Here is a 20,069-nt window from a genome sequence, read left to right on the forward strand (position 1 = left end):
TTGAACTCCTGACCTGGTGATCCACCCACCTCAGCCTCCCAAAGTGCTGGGATTACAGGCGTGAACCACCGCGGCCGGCTAAATGTTCTTTCGTTCTTCTTTTGAACTGCAAATTACCTTTTTTTTTTTTTTTTTTTTTGAGACAGAGTCTCGCTCTGTCATCCAGGCAGGAGTGCAACGGCAGGATCTCAGCTCACTGCAAGCTCTGCCTCACTAAATACTACATAACATCATGATAAATGCTTTTAAACTTTATATCAAATTTCTCATGTATTTCAGTTGCAGTCAAATCCAGGGTATCCCTGGGGTGACCCCAATGAGTCCACTCCCTGGTGTTCATGTTTTGTATCTTTTCCTCCCCTCCAGTGAGCGTGGCACCTGTGATTTGATCTAACCGATAGCATAAGGCAAAGTCTATGGAAAGTCACTGCCATGATTACATTATTTAAGATTCTGTTTTAGCAGACTGTGTCCTTCTTACACTTTTGTTATTAAAATGGTCTTGTTACTGGAAAGGGGACCCCATCCAGATCCAAGAGAGGGTTCTTGGATCTTAAGCAAGAAAGAATTTGAGGCTGGGTGCGGTGGCTCACGCCTGTAATCCCAGCACTCTGGGAGGCCCAGGCAGGCGGTTCACGAGGTGAGGAGATCGAGACCATCCTGGCTAACACGGTGAAACCCCGTCTCTACTAAAAAAAAAAAAAAAAAAAAAAAACCCAACAACAACAACAACAACAACAACAACAACAAAAAATTAGCCGGGCGTGGTGGCGGGCGCCTGTAGTCCCAGCTACTCGAGGAGGCTGAGGCAAGAGAATGGCGTGAACCTGGGAGGCGGAGCTTGCACTGAGCCAAGATCACCCCACTGCACTCCAGCCTGGGCGACAGCGCGAGACTCGGAAAGGGAAGGAAAGGGAAGGGGCATGGGCAGGGGCTGGGGCAGGGGCAGGGGAAGGGGAAGGAAAAAAGACTTTGAGGTGAGATGAGTCCATGAAGTGAAAGCAAGCTTATTAAGAAAGTAAAGGAATGAGTGGCTACTCCATAGGCAGAGCGGCACCGAGGGCTGCCGGTTGCCCATTTTTATCGTTATTTGTTCATGTATTTTTTGAGACTGATTCTTGCTCTGTTGCCCAGGCTTAAGTGCAGCAGCTTGATCTCAGCTCACTGTAACCTCTTCCTCCCAGGTTCAAGTGAATCTCCTGCCTCAGCCTCCCAAGTAGCTGGGACTACAGGCGCCCGCCACCATGCTGGTTAATTTTTGTACTTTTAATAGAGATGGGGTTTCACCATGTTGGCCAGGCTGGTCTTGAACTCCTGACCTCGGGTGATCCACCTGCCTCAGCTTCCCAAAATGCCGACTACAGGCGAGAGCCACTAAGCCCAGCCTATTTATTGATTATATGCAAAACACGGAGGGGATTACTTATGCCTCCCTTTTTTAGACCATATGGAGTAACTTCCTGATGTTGCCACAGCATTTTGTTGTCTCAAATAGGCAATGAGAAGACACAGGTGTTTATTATTGGAACGCTCTTTCCATCTGGTCAGTGGTTTCTCAAAACAGGCAGAATTCAAGTTCTAAGTTTCTGAAGTCAGCACCCGGTGCCGCACCCAACTTGGGCGTGTGTAGTGGCCAAGGCAGCATCTGCGGGGCAGGGCCGGGGCCTGGCTGCGAGCTGAGGCCGGGGGACTCGTAAGAGCGGGGACCCAGCCCCGCCGCGCCGCCCGCACCTTTCCCCAGCCTTCTCCCAGCAGAGGGGAGGCCCGGCAGGGAGAGGTCCCATCCTCATGAACGGTCGCAAACAGGGCCCTAAGGAAGCAGGGGCGACCCCTGCGGTCCCCGCGCTCCAGGATTCGGCCGCCAACGCGCGTCCTGCCTCCCGCAGATAGCACTGGGGCGCAACCGGGTTCCCAGCTCCAGGAGGCGCCAGCGAACAAGCCCCAGCGTTGCGGACGCGCGCAGACGCCAGCGTGGTGGAAACGCGGTGGCGCGCGCGGCGGCGAGACTGCCAGGGGACGTTTCGCAACACCGAGAGTCTCAGCGTTTCTCGAGATAGGTGAGGCTGGGCGTTCCGGAAGTGGTTTCCCGGAAGAAGCATGTCTGCGCCCGCGATCCGGCCGGAAGTTGCACGCTGAGCCGCGGACACCATGCAGTCGGATGATGTGAGTGTCTTACCGTTGTTCTGTCACTCCGGGTTTGCGCAGGGAATTTTGCCCATTTTCGGACACTTAGAAAACGCCGACGCAACGGGCCTGTTGCCTCGTGCCGCTCTGGATGCGAGGCTTCCGGAACCCCGATTTTCCAACATGGGTTCTCACGCGTGTCTGGCAGGGGTCTCCTGCCCGCTGCCCCGGCCGGGTTGTGAGCACAGGACTCCGTCACCTCATCCCATAGGGTCGATGTGTCCCGTCTTTCGTGCCTACCAATGCGGGACGTCGCGCCATGCTGTCAGCTGTCAGCTCCGGACTTGGGGTCGGGGGCTGCAGGGGATTTGGCGAAGTTGACTCCAAGTTTAAGCGTCCTTCTCATCCATGCGCGCGCTACTCTTCCACCTGCGTTTCCTGTGTTAGGCTTTTCTTTCCATTTGCTCTACTTCTGCCTAAGTCGTAATTTCGGAAGTATCCTAGATTCATTCATTGAGTTTTTTGTTGGAGAAATAAGTGCTTACAGTGTGCCAGGCATTGTGGTAATTATTGAGGATTTGATTAACCAGAAAAAATGCCCCACCTCTCCTGGAACACTGGTGGGGGAGACACAGTAAACAAGTGAATAAATAAATTAACAATTACACTGTATAATCGTACTATGAAAGAAAGACCAGGGATGATGAAGGACTCTTCAGATAGGAGTACTCAGGGAAGGTTTCTCTGAACGGAAGATGTTTGAGTTGAGATCTGAAAGATAAGAAGCAGCCAGTCACTGAGGAGCTGAGGAAAAAGCAGGCAGTAGGAACAGTGAAGTACAAAGAGTTGAAGATATGAGAGAATGAATATAAGGGTCATCAAAGTGACATGTAAGAGAGGTAATGAAATTAGATATGCTTGCCAGGGAGAGGTCATGTAGAGTGTTGTAGTAAGTGTTTTTAGGCCTTTTAATGATCTATGTTTGTGAAAAATTGTCTGGTTGCTGCGTGAAGGACTTTTGGAGAGAAAAAATGAAAGCAGGGAGACTAGGGTATGAGAAAGGTTGCTTCGAGCCAGATGCAGTGGCTCATGCCTGTAATTCCAACACTTTGGGAGGCTAGGGCTAGAGGATTGCTTGAGGCCTGGAGTTCGATTCCAGCCTAGGCAACAAAGTGAGACTCCATCTCTACAAAAAATAAAAAATTAGCCGGGCGTGGTGGTGCTCGCCTGAGGTCCCAGTTATTTCGAAGGCTGAGACAGGACTACTTGAGCCCAAGAGTCCGAGGCTGCAGTGAGCTATGATGGCGCCACTGCACTCCAGCCTGGGTGACAGAGAGACCCTGTCTCTAAAGTAAAATTTTTTAAAAAACTAAAGTAGCTTCGCCTAAGGTAGTAATTTAATGGTGGAGATGAAAAGAAATTGATGAATTTGAGACCTGTTACGTCAGTATAACGACAAGACTTTGGTGATGGATTAAGTGAAGAAGAAAAGGAAGAAATCAAAGGATTTGGGATATAAATACACAGTTCAATGGTGATTTTATTTATTGAAGTGGGGGAACTCTAGGGAAGACTGTTCTTATGAGGGATGTGGAATTGAGAATTTCATGTGGATATGTTAATATTTATGTTGCCTTTTAGATATTGAAGTGGAGATGTCATATACAAATCTGGTGCTCAGGAAACAAGTCAGGAAATAACAATTTGGGAGTCATCCATTTATTTAAGTATCAGAGATGACACTTAAAGCCACAAGTCTAAAAGAGCTCCCTTATTCTTCTTACCTGTTTCCTATCATCGCCCACCAGACACACCTATAAGATTCTCAAAGTGTGTTTTATTCTTTTGCCCTCTTCATATTTTTCCTTTAATAGTGGTAAAGCTTTTTTTCCCCAGTTCCTCAAAGCAGTGCACTCAAAGGCTGTCATACTCTTATGCATGCTATGTGGTCTTTAGACCTGCTATTTTGTGATACTTTGTTTACATATCTTTCCCCCTAACTATATAGACAAAACTTTTCTTTCATTCAGTAAATACTTAAGTGGCTACTGTGTGTCAGGACTTGGAGAGATCAGTGCCTTACATAAATTAAGTATATAATGCTGAATGAATAAAGAGCAAATTAGTTATAGGAGGATAGCAGTAGATAGTTTTCTTTGCCCTCAATGAGATGAAATTATGGTATGTGGTATGTATATCTAAAAATCTAATACCTTGAAGCCTTTTTTTTTGAGATGGATTCTTACTCTGTTGCCCAGGCTGGAGTGCAGTGGCGTGATCCCAGCTCACTGCAACCTCTGCCTCCTGGGTTCAAGCGATTCTCCTGCCTCAGCCTCCCAAGTAGCAGGGATTACAGGCACCTGCCACCACACCCGACCAATTTTTGTATTAATAGAGATGGGGTTTCACCATGTTGGCCAGGCTGGCCTCAAACTCCCGACCTTAAGTGATCTGCCTGCCTTGGTACCCAAAGTGCTGGGATTACAGGTGTGAGTCACTGCGCCTGGCCCATGAAGCCTTTAATAATGGATAATGAACATAAGTAAAAAAGGAAAGTTATTAAGTATATATAATGTGATCTCACAGAGCATGTCCAAAAAAAAACTGGAAAAATATTTACAAAATTGTAATGAAATTTTATCTCTGGGTAATAGAGTTATGATTATTGCTGATCCGTATTTAGCTTTTCTATTAGAATCTGCTGGGGTTTGTTTTTTTTTTTTTTTTTTTGGTGAAATGGAGTCTTGCTGTCGCCCAGGCTGGAGTGCAGTGGTACAATCTCTGCTCACTGCAAGCTCTGCCTCCTAGGTTCACACTATTCTCCTTCCTGCCTCAGCCTCCCGAGAAGTTGGGACCACAGGCGCCCGCCACTATGCCGGCTAATTTTTTGTATTTTTAGTAGAGATGGGGTTTCACCATGTTAACCAGGATGGTGTCGATCTCCTGACCTCGTGATCTGCCTGCCTTGGCCTCCCAAAATGCAGGGATTACAGGCGTGAGCCACCGCGCCCAGCCGGGTTTTTTTTTTTTTTTCAGATGGAGTTTCACTCTTGTTGCCCAGGCTGGAGTGCAATGGCACAATCTTGGCTTACTGCAACCTCCGCCTCCTGGGTTCAAGCGATTCTCCTGCCGCAGCCTCCCAAGTAGCTGGGATTATAGGCATACGCCACCATGCCCAGCTAATTTTGTATTTTTAGTAGAGACAGGGTTTCTCCATGTTAATCAGGCTGGTCTCAAACTCCTGACCTCAGGTGATCCGCCTGCCTCAGCCTCCCAAAGTGCTGGGATTACAGGCGTGAGCCACTGTGCCTGGCCTTGCTGTTTGTATTTTAAAAAGTAAACAAGTCAGGCTATTTTACAAAACATTTCTTCCTCTCATTCCTGTCCTTGGGCATTGCCTTCTTGAGTTAATATAGTATCTCTTGGGGCAGAGGATTTGAAATGGGCTTTTACTTTGTCTTGCAGGTTATCTGGGATACACTAGGAAACAAGCAATTTTGTTCCTTCAAAATAAGGTGAGTCTGGATTTACAACTTGATCAAAGATTCCTTCAGTTGCCTTTTTGGTAACCCATTTTATAATCTTTGTTTCTTTTCTCCCATTCTAGAACCAAGACTCAGAGCTTCTGCCGAAATGAATATAGCCTGACTGGACTGTGTAATCGGTCATCCTGTCCCCTGGCAAATAGTCAGTATGCCACTATTAAAGAAGAGAAAGGTAACTCCCCAGTTTTAACTTCTAGAAGAACTGCCCACAGCTTTTATAGGGATGTTCTTTAGTTTCTGTAAATAACACTAAAGCTATTTTACTTTATCCTCAGGACAGTGCTACTTGTATATGAAGGTTATAGAACGAGCAGCTTTTCCTCGGCGTCTTTGGGAACGGGTAAGCCTTACAACAAAGCTACAGTGACCACTGATCAAGAGCCTCAATGCCACAGGCTTGACCACCATGATGCCCAATTCCATGACCATATCTAGATTAAACTTTTGGGGCCATCCTCATTAGGCCATAGGTGTCACTGACAGTGAAAACCTAATGAATCATTTACGCTTGCCCTTCAAAGTTCCTTTTTCTGTTTGGTAGGTCCGGCTTAGTAAAAACTATGAGAAAGCACTGGAGCAAATAGATGAAAATCTGATTTACTGGCCCCGTTTCATTCGACACAAATGTAAGCAGAGATTCACCAAGATCACCCAATACCTAATTCGAATTAGAAAACTTACACTAAAGCGACAGTAAGTATTTGGATCCTTCACTATTTTTAAATCTATCTTTTCGTGGAGCTTGTTTTGAAGTTGAGAAATTGTGAAACTTCGGGGCTTTCTATTTCAACTTTGTGGAGTCTGTTATTATGTACTAAGAAGAAACTTTAGACTAAAGGTGTGCCCTTTGATATGGCAGGACTTTTAAAACAGTAGAATACAACTTGATTATCACCCTCCTTGTCTGAAAATCTTCCAGAAAATTTTCTTTTCTTTTTTTTTTTTTTTTGAGACAGAGTCTCACTCTGTTGCCCAGGCTGGAATTTGCGGTGACTTGATCTCAGCTCACTGCAACCTCCACCTCCCCTGTTGAAGCAATCCTCCCACCTCAGCCTCCTGAGTAGCTGGGATTACAGGCATGGACCACCATGCCTGGCTAATTTTTTTTGTATTTTTAGTAGAGACAGGGTTTCACCATGTTGGCCAGGCTGGTCTAGATTTCCTGACCTCGAGTGATCCGCCTGCCTCAGCCTCCCAGAGTGCTGGGATTACAGGCATGAGCTACCATGCCTAGCCTTCAGAAAATTTCCTCTATGACCCCTGAGGGAATCTTAACTTTAGACATTTGAAAATAATCTAAGACATTGAATATACAGGACTGTAAGAACTTTACTCTGGATTCACTGAAAACTAATTTTTAAAAGTGATATGAAATCCCCAGAATTAACAGAATACCTCCTCTAGGACTGTTAGGCCCTAATGCTTTTTGATTGTGATCTACAGAGAATGCTAAAGATGATGTCAGACTTCGACAGAAAATTCTTTTTTCTTAGTTCACTGAAGTCTTAATTTTAGCATGGTGAATGCCCTGAGAATCCCAGAATGCCTAAACAAAAATGGCCAGATTAAAATATATGTAAAAATATGTGACTTTTTATAGCATTAAATTTCTAGAAGCATTTAGTGTATCTTGCTGTATTGAGCTGAGACCCACAGCACCAATTCCAGTCCTTTTTTCTTCTCTTCTTTAAAAGGAACACAGCACATGACAGAGGATTTTCTGATATATTTTCTTTCCCTTAGGAGGAAACTTGTTCCTTTGAGTAAGAAGGTGGAGCGCAGGGAGAAAAGAAGAGAGGTAACTTATTGTTGTGCTATTCATACCTTCTACATTTTCTTTCTGAGGGGCTCTTATAGATTCAGTCACCATCATGTGTGTAAACTGTTCAGGCCCTGGATAATGGTTCACTAATAGATAACTATTAGTTGCCTAAGACGTTTGATTTTTAAGATTATGATTTTCAGCACAGGTTAAAGTATGTGTGCTTTGGGGATATATGTAATGGAGAACAGAAAGAATCCACAACTCCTTTGTCTGAAATTCTTGTGGTCAAATATTTCAGAATTCAGAATTTTGATGTTGCCTATTTTACATACTACATAACCCCTTTAGTAGATTTTGAGCATTCTAATCAAATGGAATTTCTGCAGTGAAATACAGTACAGCCATGCAGTGAGTAATAACATCATGGAAAATTGGGCATCCATCCCCTCAAGCATTTATCCGTTGTGTTACAAACAATTCAATTATACTTACAGTTATTTTAAAATGTACAATTAAATTATTATTGACTGTAGTCACCCTGTTGTGCTGCTACCAAATACTAGGTCTTACTCATTCTTGCTATTTTTTTAGCGGGGGATACCCATTAATCATCCCCACCCCCATTACCCTTCCCAGCCTCTGGTAACCATCCTTCTACTGTGTATATCCATGATTTCAATTGTTTTGATTTTTTGATCCCACAAATAAGTGAGAATGTGCAATGATTGTCTTTCTGTGCCTGGCTTCTTTCACTTAACATTATGACCTCCGGTTCCATCCATATTGTTACAAATGACAGAATCTCATTCTTTTTAATGGCTGGATAGTACTCTATTGTGTATAAGTATCACATTTTCTTTATCCATTAATCTGTTGATGGACACTTAGGTTGCTTCCAAATTTTGGCTATCGTGAACAGACCTGTAACACACATGGAGTGTGGGTATCTCTTTGATATACTAATTTCCTTTTGGGTCTGTACCAAGAAGTGGGACTGCTAGATAGTATGGTAGCTCTAGTTTTAGTTTTTTGAGGAAGCTCCAAACTGTTCTCCATAGTGGTTGTACTAATTTACATTCCCACCAACAGGGTACAAGGGTTCCCTTTCTCCACATCCTCTCTAGCATTTGTTATTGCCTGTCTTTTGAAGGATAAAAGCCATTTTAACTGGGGTGAGATATCTCGTTTTGATTTGCATTTCTCTGATGATCAGTGATGTTGAACACCTTTTCATATGCCTGTTTGCCATTTGTATGTCTTTTGAAAAACATCTATTCAGATCTTTTGCTTCCCCAATCCCTGCCCCCTGCCTTTTTTTTTTTTCTTTTTGAGACCGAGTCTTACTCCGTTGTCTAGGTCGGAGTGCAGTGGTGCGATGTTGGCTCACTGCAACCTCTGCCTCCTGGGCTCAAGTGATTCTTATGCCTCAGCCTCCCACATAGCTGGGACTACAGGTGCATGCCACCATGCCTGGCTAATTTTTGTATCTTTTGTAGAGATGGGACTTCACTATGTTGCCCATGCTGGCCTTGAACTCCTGGGCTCAAGCAATCCACCCACTTCAGCCTCCCAAAGTGCTGGGATTACAGCTGTGAGCCACCGTGTCTGACCCTTTTGTCCACTTTTTAATCCAATAATTAGAATTTTTTCCTATAGAGTTGTTTTAGCTCCTTATATATTCTGGGTTTTTTTGTTTTGTTTTGTTTTGTTTTTGAGATGGAGTCTCGCTCTGTCACCCAGGCTGGAGTGCTGTGGGGCAATCTTAGCTCACTGCAACCTCTGCCTCCGGGGTTCAAGCAATTCTTGTGCCTCAGCCTCCCAAGTAGCTGGGATGCCAGGCGCCCAGCACCATGCCTGGCTGTTTGTTTTGTATTTTTAGTAGAGATGGGGTTTTGCCATGTTGGCCAGGTTGGTCTCAAACTCGTGACCTCAGGTGATCCACCTGCCTTAGCCTCCCAAAGTACTGGGATTATACTCCTGGCCTATATTCTGGTTATTAATCCCTTGTCAGGTGGATAGTTTGCCCAGTCAGTGGGTTGTCTCTTCACTTTGTTGTTTCCTTTGCTGTGCAGAAGCTTTTTAACTTGATGTGATCCCATTTGTCCATTTTTGCTTTGGTTACCTGTGCTTGTGGGATGTTAAGAAATTTTGCCCAGACCAATGACCTGGAGTTTTCTCAGTGTTTTCTTGTAGTTTTATAGTTGGAGGTCTTAGATTTTTTTAGTCCATTTTGGTTTGATTTTTATGTATACCACAAGATAGGGGTCTAGTTTCCTTTATCTGCATATGGATGTTAGGTTTTTCCAGCACCATTTATTGAAGAGACTGTCTATTCCCCTGTGTATGTTCTTGGCACCTTTGTCGAAAATGAGTTCACTGGACGTGTGTGGATTTGTTTCTGGGTTCTCAATTCTGTTCCATTGGGCTTTGTGTCTGTTCTTATGCCATTACTATAGTGATTTGGTTGCTATAGTCCATAGTATAATTTGAAGTTTGGTAATGTGATTCCTCTTGGTTTTTGTTTTGTTTTGTTTGGTTTGGTTTGGTTTTTTTTTTCTGTTGTTTTGTTTGGGATAGCTTTAGCTATCCTAGATCTTTTGTGGTTTCATAAAAATTTTAGGATTGTTTTTTCTATTTCTGTGAAGAATGTCATTGGTATTTTTCTTTTTTTTAATATTTACATTTGTCATTGGTATTTTGGTAGGGATAGCTTTTCTTTTGATTCTTCTGTCCCCATTAATCACAGAGTTATGTGTCTAAAATCTGTATCATTGGTCTGCAAACTTGTGCTCACCTCAATAAAATTTTTGAACATGTACTCCCCAATGTTATTTATAAATATTTTATTTTGAGACAAAGGTTCGCTCTGTCTGTCAGGCTGGAATACTGTGGTGCAATTTCAGCTCACTGCAACCTCCGCCTCCCAGATTCAAGCGATTCTTGTGCCTCAGCCTCCCTAGTAGCTGGGATTCCAGGCATGCACCACCAGGCCCGGCTAATTTTTGTATTTTTTGTAGAGACGGGGTTTCACTGTGTTGGCCAGGCTGGTCTCAAACTCCCAACCTCAGGTGATTCACCCACCTCAGCCTCCCAAAGTGCTGGGATTATAGGCTATAAACGTTATTACACATATACACTTCCACTAATAACATGATGTGTATTGTAACTAATTGTGACGTAGTGAAACAAAAGTCTGGTTCTTAGCTGAGTATGTTGTCTTGAAGGGCTGTCATAACTGAGGAATTGTAGAGAAGTGCATTGTCAATAGGTGGTCTTAAGTACTTTAATTCTTCATTATGCTCCATCAGTTATGGAGCGGCTTTTTTTCAAGTCCAGTTAGTGAGTTTTCATCTCCAATTGTCAAACAGGTGTTCTTTAAACCTTTCGGAAAAAATTATTTTTTTCTATTTTCACCAATTGAGTGAAAATAGAAACCCTCTGAAAAATGTAGATTTGGAAGAGTTTTAAATGGATTACAATATTCTGTTTCCACATTTCTGAAGTGTGTGATTGCAGTTTTTATAGGAGACATGTTTTCAGCAGTGCCATATATAGATACAATCACTTTTCACAATGTTCACAGAACAAGTTTTTTTCCAAAAAACAATTGTCTTCCTCAAACTATTAAAATGTTGCCTTTGTCTGGAAGAAACAGATTAAGTGTATTTATTTTTAAAAACTTCTACTGGGTTACATAAAAAGATTGGCAAATTTGGAATATTTTTCTTTTCGTGAAAAATGCATGGATCATTTTTAGGTTCTACAACTCTCACTCTGTCACCCAGGCCGGAGTGCAGTGGCGCTATCTTGGCTCACCGCAACCTAAACCTCCTGGGTTCAAGCAATTCTTGTGCCTCAGCCTCCTGAGTAACTGGGATTACAGGCATATGCCACTCGGCCCGGCCAATTTTTTGTGTTTTTAGTAGAGACGGGGTTTCACCACATTGGCCAGGCTGGTCTTGATCTCCTGACCTCAGGTGATCTGTCCACCTTGGCCTCTCAAAGTGCTGGGATTACAGGCGTGGGTCACCTTGCCAGCCTAGTTCTACAACTTTTAAAAGCACTAACCCATTAGATAACCAGCATACTTTTATAACTACTCTCTATCTTTGGCAGAATATTCAGTGTAATCTATGAATCCACTTAACTAAGCAAACATAAACAGTTAAATAGTCGTCTAAATAAAGGACTGAGACCACCACTTACAAGCCCTATGTGCAGTATTCCTCCCTTGAGATATGTGGCTTACTGTATCTGACACACAACTATTTATAGACAGAGTCAAGGCACAGATGTCAGTGTACAAGAAAAGTAGTAATGATGTTTAATTTTTTTAAGGAAAAAGATAACGTGGAAGTTTTGAATATTTTCTTCCTACACTTCATCGGATACCCTTGAAGTGTAAGCACCCCACTCTAGAGAACAACACGGAACATCGCTGTAGCCTTTTAACTGATCCATGTGCCCCTACACAGTTTTAGGTAATCATTCTAACATAACTTATAGGTATAACACTTTAAAACCCTCTGTGACTTTTACTGTCAAATTAATGCACCATCCTAGGCTACTGTGCGGTAGTACAGGTTGATGTCATGTATCATCTCCAATGAGAGAAAACTGGAGGAAGAGATTTTTACCTATTCTGTCACATGGAATCTAACATGATTTTAGAAAATGTAAACGAATGAAGATTTCTGTTCTCTTTTCTCAGCTTTTACAAAGTCTGGCTCCAGAGTTGCTAGATTATTTCTGAGACACTTAAATGTATATAGACCTACATGTTTTGTATCCGTCAAAGGCTTTGTTAGAATTTAATTTAGAATGTTGTTTACAAAACCATAGGAATTTCAAAATGGAAATGTCCTGAAGAAAGTTTACAAGAGAAAGAAGAAGAAATTTATCTGGTTGGAGAGGCAAAAACCAGTAATAGCAAGAGGGGAAATGATTACATTGTCTTTCTTATAAACAACTTCGTAGTGTCTTCCATTTTTATAAGATGAATAATGAGCACTGATGAATTAAATGGATTTGTTCTTTCCCCCTTATAGGAAAAGGCATTAATAGCTGCTCAGCTGGACAATGCCATTGAGAAGGAATTACTGGAGAGACTGAAACAGGATACGGTGAGAAAGCCATTAGCTTTGGGGTACTGAAATTTTAAGTGGTAGTATGTTGCAAAGACACATAGGGTTTTTTGGGGTTTTTTTTGAGATGGAGTCTTGCTTTGTCGCCCAGGTTAGAGTGCAGTGGCACAATCTCGGCTCACTTCAAACCTCTGCCTCCAGAGTTCAGTTCTCCTGCCTCAGCCTCCCGAGTAGCTGGGATTACAGGCACTGCCACCACGCCCAGCTAATTTTTGTATTTTTAGTAGAGACGGGGTTTCACCATCTTGGCCAGGCTGGTCTTGAACTCCTGAGCCACCGCACCTGGCTGGGAAATGTTTTTTAACCTGATATGAAGATCTCCACTCGAATTTTATCCCTGGAATAAAATAAATCCATATCGGCCTGGCTTCCTTGTTTTAATTAATGCAAGCACATAAAATGCTTTGGTTACCCTTGGTACTCCATTCACTATAAGAGACCTTTCCCTTTTTGCCATTATTCTCAACTCCATTCGCCAAGACGATGATTCCGGATTTCTGTATAAAAGCCATGGGGTTTTGCTTCTCTTACATATTACCCTAGTCTTTTAAGGCTCTTTGAAATAAGTTTTTATTCTCTTTTTAAAAATTAGTGTTGTTTATACAGACAACATGACTAAAGTATGCTTTGTCCTTATTATTTCCCCTTGTCAGCAAAATTACATTTGTCCCAATGCATGGGTTTCATAGACGATTACATTTTAAATGATTTTAAAATGTAACTCCATAGAAGTTACCTATTTGATACTAACTACAGATGATTTAAATGTTCAAAAGAACATGCTTTTTAAAGACACTGCTGGCTTTACACTTAAAATATTACTCATCGAATTAAGTATTCTGATTTAATCACTGAGGAAAAAATAATATTCTCCACAGACAGTGGAACTTCAAGTGTAATATCCAAATGTAGTTAAAGCCAATCTGTGTTTATGTTCTTCAGTATGGCGACATCTACAACTTCCCCATTCACGCCTTCGACAAGGCCCTGGAACAACAGGAGGCAGAGAGTGACTCTTCTGATGCTGAGGAAAAAGATGATGATGAGGAGGAGGAAGTAAGTCTTGTTTTTGTTTTGCCAAACCTACTAGATACTATTTGTATATAACTGACAAACAGAATATCATCTTTAGTCCGCCAACCAAAAATGATATGTCTTCTTTTTTCTTTCACGTGATTAATTTTGGTTTAGCACTGGTTGCTCTGTTCTTCAGGCTAACCAACAAACGATTAACAGTTTTAGTCTTAATTTATTGGTCTTGTAAAATTGTTCCTGCAAGGTGACAAATTATAAAGCCTTTCCTGTCTGTGTCTAGTTTTTAACCATAATGAGGATGTTTTATTGCTAATAATGTAAATCAAGAGTAAGAATGATCTGGTAGCCCTAAAATTTTTAAAATTCGGAAGCATTAAACTTAGGAAGAACTAAATTTTGGTTGCCTAGTGAACAGACTGTGGTTCTGATTATGTTATTTTGTACTTACTTAGATGTCTTATCTGAATCTTCATTATATATTCTGAACCTAACAGTTACGTTTTATTTATAGGATGTGGGGAAAAGAGAATTTGTCGAAGATGATGAGGTAGATGAGAGTGACATAAGTGATTTTGAGGTGAGCTTCATGGGTAAAAAGATTGTCCTTTTGCCTGCAGCAAAAAAAAACAGGGAGGTGGCCAGGCATAGTGGTTCACTCCTATAATCCCAGTACTTTGGGAGGCCACAATGGGAGGACTGCTTGAGCTCAGGAGTTAAAAGACCAGCCTGACCATCCTGGCTAACACGGTGAAACCCCGTCTCTACTAAAAAATACAAAAAAATAGCCGGGCGAGGTGGCGGGCGCCTGTAGTCCCGGCTACTCGGGAGGCTGAGGCAGGAGAATGGCGTAAAAACCCGGGAGGCAGAGCTTGCAGTGAGCTGAGATCCGGCCACTGCACTCCAGCCTGGGCGACACAGCGAGACTCCGTCTCAAAAAAAAAAAAAAAAAAAAAAAAAAAAGACCAGCCTGAGCAACATAGTGAGACCTCATCTCTAAGGATGCCATGGAGCGATCTGGGCTCACTGCAACCTCAGCCTCCCGGGTTCAAGCAATTCTCCTCCCTCAACCTCCCAAGTAGCTGGAATTACAGGCATGTGCCATTCCACCTGGCTAATTTTTTGTATTTTTAATAGAGACGGGGTTTCACCATGCTGGCCAGGGTGGTCTATAACTCCAGACCTCAGGTAAGCTGCCTGCCTCAGTCTCCTAAAGTGCTAAGATTATAGGCATGAGCCACTGTGCCTGGCCTAAACATTTTTAAAAATCATTGGCCAGGTGCAGTGGCTCATGCCTGTAATCCTAGCACTTTGGGAGGCCGAGGTGGGCTGATCACGTCGAGGCGGGCGGATCATGTGAGGTCAGGAGTTCGAGACCAGCCTGGCCAACATGGCAAAACCCAGTGTCTACTAAAAATACAAAAATTAGCTAGGCATGGTGGTGCATGCCTGTAATCCCAGCTAATTGGGAGGCTGAGGCAGAAGAATTGCTTGAACTTAGAAGGTGAAGGTTGCAGTGAGCTGAGATTGCATTACTACACTCCAGCCTGGGCAACAGAGCGAGACTCTGTCTCAAAAAAAAAAAAAAAAATTTCAGCTGGATGTGGTGGCGGTTCCCTGTAGTACCAGCTACTCAGGAAGCTGAGGTGGGAGGATTGCCTGACTACAGCAGTTTGAGGCTGCAGTGAGCCATAACTATGCCACTGCACTCCTGCTTGGGCAACAGAGCAAGACCCTATCTTAAAAAAAAAGAAAGAAAGAAAGAAACGGGGCAATTACTGAACATAAACATAGACAAATCAATTCCCTAGTCTATTCTAAATAGAGGGGACAATGAAGGGAGTTTGGAGAAATCTAGTGTTTTCCCTCCTCCTTTATCTTTTCTCTCCGTATTAGGATATGGATAAACTGGATGCCAGCAGTGATGAAGATCAGGATGGTAAATCCTCCAGTGAGGAGGAGGAAGAAAAGGCCCTTAGTGCAAAACACAAAGGCAAAACGCCCTTGAGAGGACCACTGCGGAGAAAACGAGCCTATGTGGAAATAGAATATGAGCAGGAGACAGAGTCCATGGCCAAGGCCAAAACCACGTGATTTCCCTTTCAACATTTATACCCAGGACTGAACATACAGAACTGTTTCTTTTTTAAAAAAAAAAAAAACACATACACACCTCCAGTTTTTGCTCTTTTGTGTTGTGTTGAACACAATATTTGTGTTTTTATTATTTATGCCACGACAGTGGGGCAAGAAATCTGGAGTGAGTGAAGAAAGCTAAGTTGTGAACAAGAGTATTTTTATAGCATATGTGTTGCAGTAACAGCTTGTGCCCGAGAAACTTAACAGATGAGTTCTTGGATCTGGGATGAGATGACGGATGTAAATATTTCTAAATTTTAAATGCTACATTCCTTGGTGTCCTTTTTTCTCCCAAACTTTATTTAGAAATGGAAGGAGTTCAATTTTTTTCTTGTTCTACTTTCCCTACTCCTATGGAGGTAAAAGGAAAGAAAGAAGGAAAAGGCAGCTCTCACTTCCAAAGTTTCGTGTAAAAGTATTTTTTTTTTCTTAAATAACTCCATTCATACAAATTGGGATGGGAAGAAAATCCTTTCCTCTTGGGAAAGTAATGCAAGTCTTAAGTTCCATCGTAGGGAGCACCTTCAGAAACCTGCTGCACTTTTCTGATACAGTTCACCACCTTTCTGTCTTCACAGCTTTGGGGAATTTTGGCCAGGAGACCCTGAAACATGAAACCAAACAGGCTTTGATTTTTTTTTTTAATCACTTTTTTCCCCTTTTGCTTGATTCTTCTTCCTTGGTATCATATTCAAAGGAGAAAAGAATGGATGACACTTGGGGACAGGTCACAAAACAGCATAGGTATTAGGTTTTTTTTATTACTATTTTTAAATTTATGTAGCTCTTATGTATTGAAGGTGTTACTTTAAAAACTTTATTAATGTGCTTGGAAATCTCCTGCTGGCTCATGAAACAGCAGAATTCCAGCCAAGGCAAATTAAGTTGAATCTAGGGCTTGAAAACACCCAAGATTAAAGAGTGAAGATGAAATAGTTTGAATAAACTGGTAAAATAACAATTCATACCATCTCTACATATTTTTAGGATATGAATTTTTTTTTTTTTCCTGCTGGGTAGATTGTCCAGTGAGTTATGGCATGAATTTATTTTCATGCTACCTTCAGTCTTTCAACTAAAGATTTCTAAAAGGGGTAAGAAATGAGGCAATCGTTTATTAGATACATAGAAGTACACAGCTATTATATGCTGTGGCTTTGAGAAGTTAACTTTTGTGGAATATGAAACCAAAGGAAGAATTTCCACGTAGATAAATTAAGATTAGGGGCCCGGTGCGGTGGCTCACGCCTGTAATCCCAGCACTTTGGGAGGCTGAGGCGGGCGGATCGCAAGGACAGGAGATGGAGACCACGGTGAAACCCCATGTCTACAAAAAATACAAAAAATCAGCCAGGCGCGGTGGCGGGCACATGTAGTCCCAGCTACTCAGGAGGCTGAGGCAGGAGAATGGCGTGAACCCGGGAGGCAGAGCTTGCAGTGAGCCAAGATCGTGCCACTGCACTCCAGCCTGGGGGACAGAGCAAGACTCCGTCTCAAAAAAAAAAAAAAAAAGAATAGGGAAAAACATCTACCTAAACGGTGGTTGTCCCTAAAAAACTGGAAACATCTGAAATGCTCTATTTATATTATTCCTGGGAGCTTATAGCCCATTATTTTTACTTTTTTTTTTTTGTTTTTTTTTTTAATTCAGAAGACTAGAACAGAAGTTAAATTTTACAAACTTTTGATCACAATGCTTTTGCCCATTCTGTCTTGTCCTTAGCCCTGGTGACATGTGCTGATCCTCCTGCTTTTAGTTCTAAATGGTTCTGAATAGCTTTAAAAGATGAATAAGAAAAAAGATCAAGTTCTTTTGAGGCTAGAGGGCTCATATGGAGACCTAAAACCCTTCATTTCCAGACTTGGTCAGGCACATACATGGTAAATTACAATCAGTCATAGGAATTACATAAAGATAATGAGGCCCAACTGAAACCAAGTTTCAGTCTGCCTTACCTTTACCCGTCCTTGAGAGCAGTGGTCCAGGAGAATCAGGCAGTCTGTGGCCTCCTGTAGCAGGGCACTCTTAACAGACTCAGGTGTAAGATTTGGATCCCTTGCTACATCACAGATCAGTTTCAAGAGAGCCTTCAGTAAGACCACAAGTCTGCAGGAAACTCTGGAACCAAAAAGAAAAGCTATGTTCTTACTGTAAACCTAGATATTAAAATTGGAAGAGACTTCAAAGACTGTCAAGTGGAAAACCCTCATTTCATAAATTAAGGAACTTGGGTCAAAGTTAAATGAAAAAAACCTAAAAACAGAACCAAAGATAGCCTCTAGATTTCTTACCCTCAAGTCTCCTGTTAGCATACTGCACACACAAACACACACACACACACACACCCTCTGCCACACTGCTCTCTCCCTTCCAGAAGCTTGGTTCTACTGTAAGCAACAGCTCCTTCATGGGCTGAGAAGGGGAAACCAGGATCTCCCCTAATCAAGGGCCTATACTTTTATTTTTCAACTCTGTTAACTGAACTATGCTTGCAGAGAGCTCTCAATCCTTTAACTTCAATGCCATCTTAGGCCTGCAAGTTGAAGACAGAGTAGGGGAAATGAGCTTGGCTTCTGGGACTTAGTGTCAAGTTGAATTTTCTGTCATTTAATTTCAGATCCTAGCTCATCAGTGAAATCCAGCCTACATACTTGTAACTATTAACCTTTCTAAACTATAAACCTTTCTACTATCGCCTTGGTAAAGTTCTGGAAATGGACGATGCTAGTGATTGCACAATATTGTGACTGTACTTAATGCCACTGAACTGTACACTTTAAAATGTAAAATGTGTATGTATTTTTACCACAATAAAAAAAAAACCCTAAAAAAACCTTAATGAAAGGTGGAAAATAAATTAACTTACAATGTGAAAACACAATGTGAAATGTACAATAAATCATATTTATGGACAGATGCATGACTGGGAGAAAAAAGTGTTCATCTCTTTATCTAGATACTCCTCATTTTCCTATGGTTTGGGTGCCTCTCAGCCCTCCATCTGTTATTCAACTTATAAATGGCTCTATTTTCCATTTCCCATGCTCTACCCCCTCATACCCATATTCCTTTTCTACCTCCCTGCATTTAATTCACTCTCCCTTCTTGGAATCTTAGTCTCTGCTCTTTAAAGACCTGACAATCTGATTCAACTTTATTCATCCATTGATTCATTATCTTCCAGTTCATTCATTCTTCAAATATTTGTATACCTAATACCAGGTACTGAGCATACTTTGAGAGAACATAATAGATGTGGTTTTCCGTTATCCTGGAGTTTATAATTCAGTAGGGACAAAGATAGTAAACAAATGCAACCTAGTTACCAATATGACTAAGGGAAAGGTTGTCATGGGGGAATGTTACTCTGGATTCCTTGCACATTTATAAGGAAGTGAGAGAATATGGTCCAGAATAGATACTATATGTTGTTGGGGCACTGGATTCTCTGGCTCAATTCAACTTTCAGCTATCCAAGAGATGCTTCTGCTGACTCAACAGTTTGGGTTCCAGTTCTTGACACCTACCTCAACCCAGAGTTAGAATGATTTCCAAACAAGTATATCCTACATTAGTATATTAGTATTCTTTTACTATTTTATATATATATATATATATATATATATATATATATTTTTTTTTTTTTTTTTTTTTTTTTTTTTGAGATAGAGCATCGCTCCGTCACCCAGTCTGGAGTACAGTGGCTCCATCGCAGCTCACTGCAACCTCCGCCTCCTGGGTCCAAGTGATTCTACTGCTTCAGTCTCCTGAGTAGCTGGGACTACAGTTGCGTGTCACCATGCCTGGCTAATTTTTGTATTTTTAGTAGAGAAGGCATTTCACCATGTTGGCCAGGCTGGTCTTGAACTCCTGACCTCAGGTGATCCACCAGCCTTGCCCTCCCAAAGTGCTGGGATTACAGGTGTTAGCCACCACACCCGGCCTCTAGATTGGTATTCTGATCACTGCTCTGCAGATGTTAAATGATGTGCTATGAAGTACTCTGCTCTCAATTAAAGAACATTAGGATTAACAAAGTTAAGCAAATGTCTTTATTGCAACACTTCTAAATGACCTTTAATCTTCTAATATGCATTTTAAACCTAGAGAGATGTGCACCCTCTATGGTTTCCCAATCTATTTGACCACAGATTTTTTTTTTTTCCTGTGGGGCATCAAAGAGTACCTAGATGGGGATTCTGCAAAACACCACTCTAAACCATTCTTAAGATATATAGCCAGGCACAGTGGCCCACACCTGTAATCCCAGCACTTTTAGGAGGCCGAGGCAGGTGGATCACAAGGTCAGGAGTTCGAGA

General features: G+C 42.0%; 2 protein-coding genes across 6 annotated transcripts in view; one reads left to right on the forward strand and one right to left on the reverse strand.

Moving 5' to 3' along the window:
• TTI2 (TELO2 interacting protein 2) overlaps nt 1–20,069 on the reverse strand; it is a 37,168-nt gene that overhangs the window by 7,430 nt on the left and 9,669 nt on the right. For 2 of the 5 annotated variants that reach the window (XM_077942322.1, XM_077942324.1), the window contains exon 6: nt 17,706–17,868. In XM_077942322.1, the coding sequence (XP_077798448.1) occupies nt 17,706–17,868 (163 nt within the window). 5 annotated transcript variants of the gene reach the window in all.
• MAK16 (MAK16 homolog) lies at nt 2,111–15,758 on the forward strand. Its single transcript, NM_001260675.1, is given in 10 exon segments — nt 2,111–2,163; nt 5,590–5,639; nt 5,732–5,841; nt 5,945–6,009; nt 6,211–6,362; nt 7,413–7,467; nt 12,483–12,557; nt 13,521–13,634; nt 14,125–14,190; nt 15,507–15,758. Coding segments are annotated over 10 exon segments (900 nt in total). The 5' UTR covers nt 2,111–2,148; the 3' UTR covers nt 15,705–15,758.

The sequence above is a fragment of the Macaca mulatta genome, chromosome 8, assembly GCF_049350105.2.
Source record: "Macaca mulatta isolate MMU2019108-1 chromosome 8, T2T-MMU8v2.0, whole genome shotgun sequence".
Taxonomy (NCBI): domain Eukaryota; kingdom Metazoa; phylum Chordata; class Mammalia; order Primates; family Cercopithecidae; genus Macaca; species Macaca mulatta.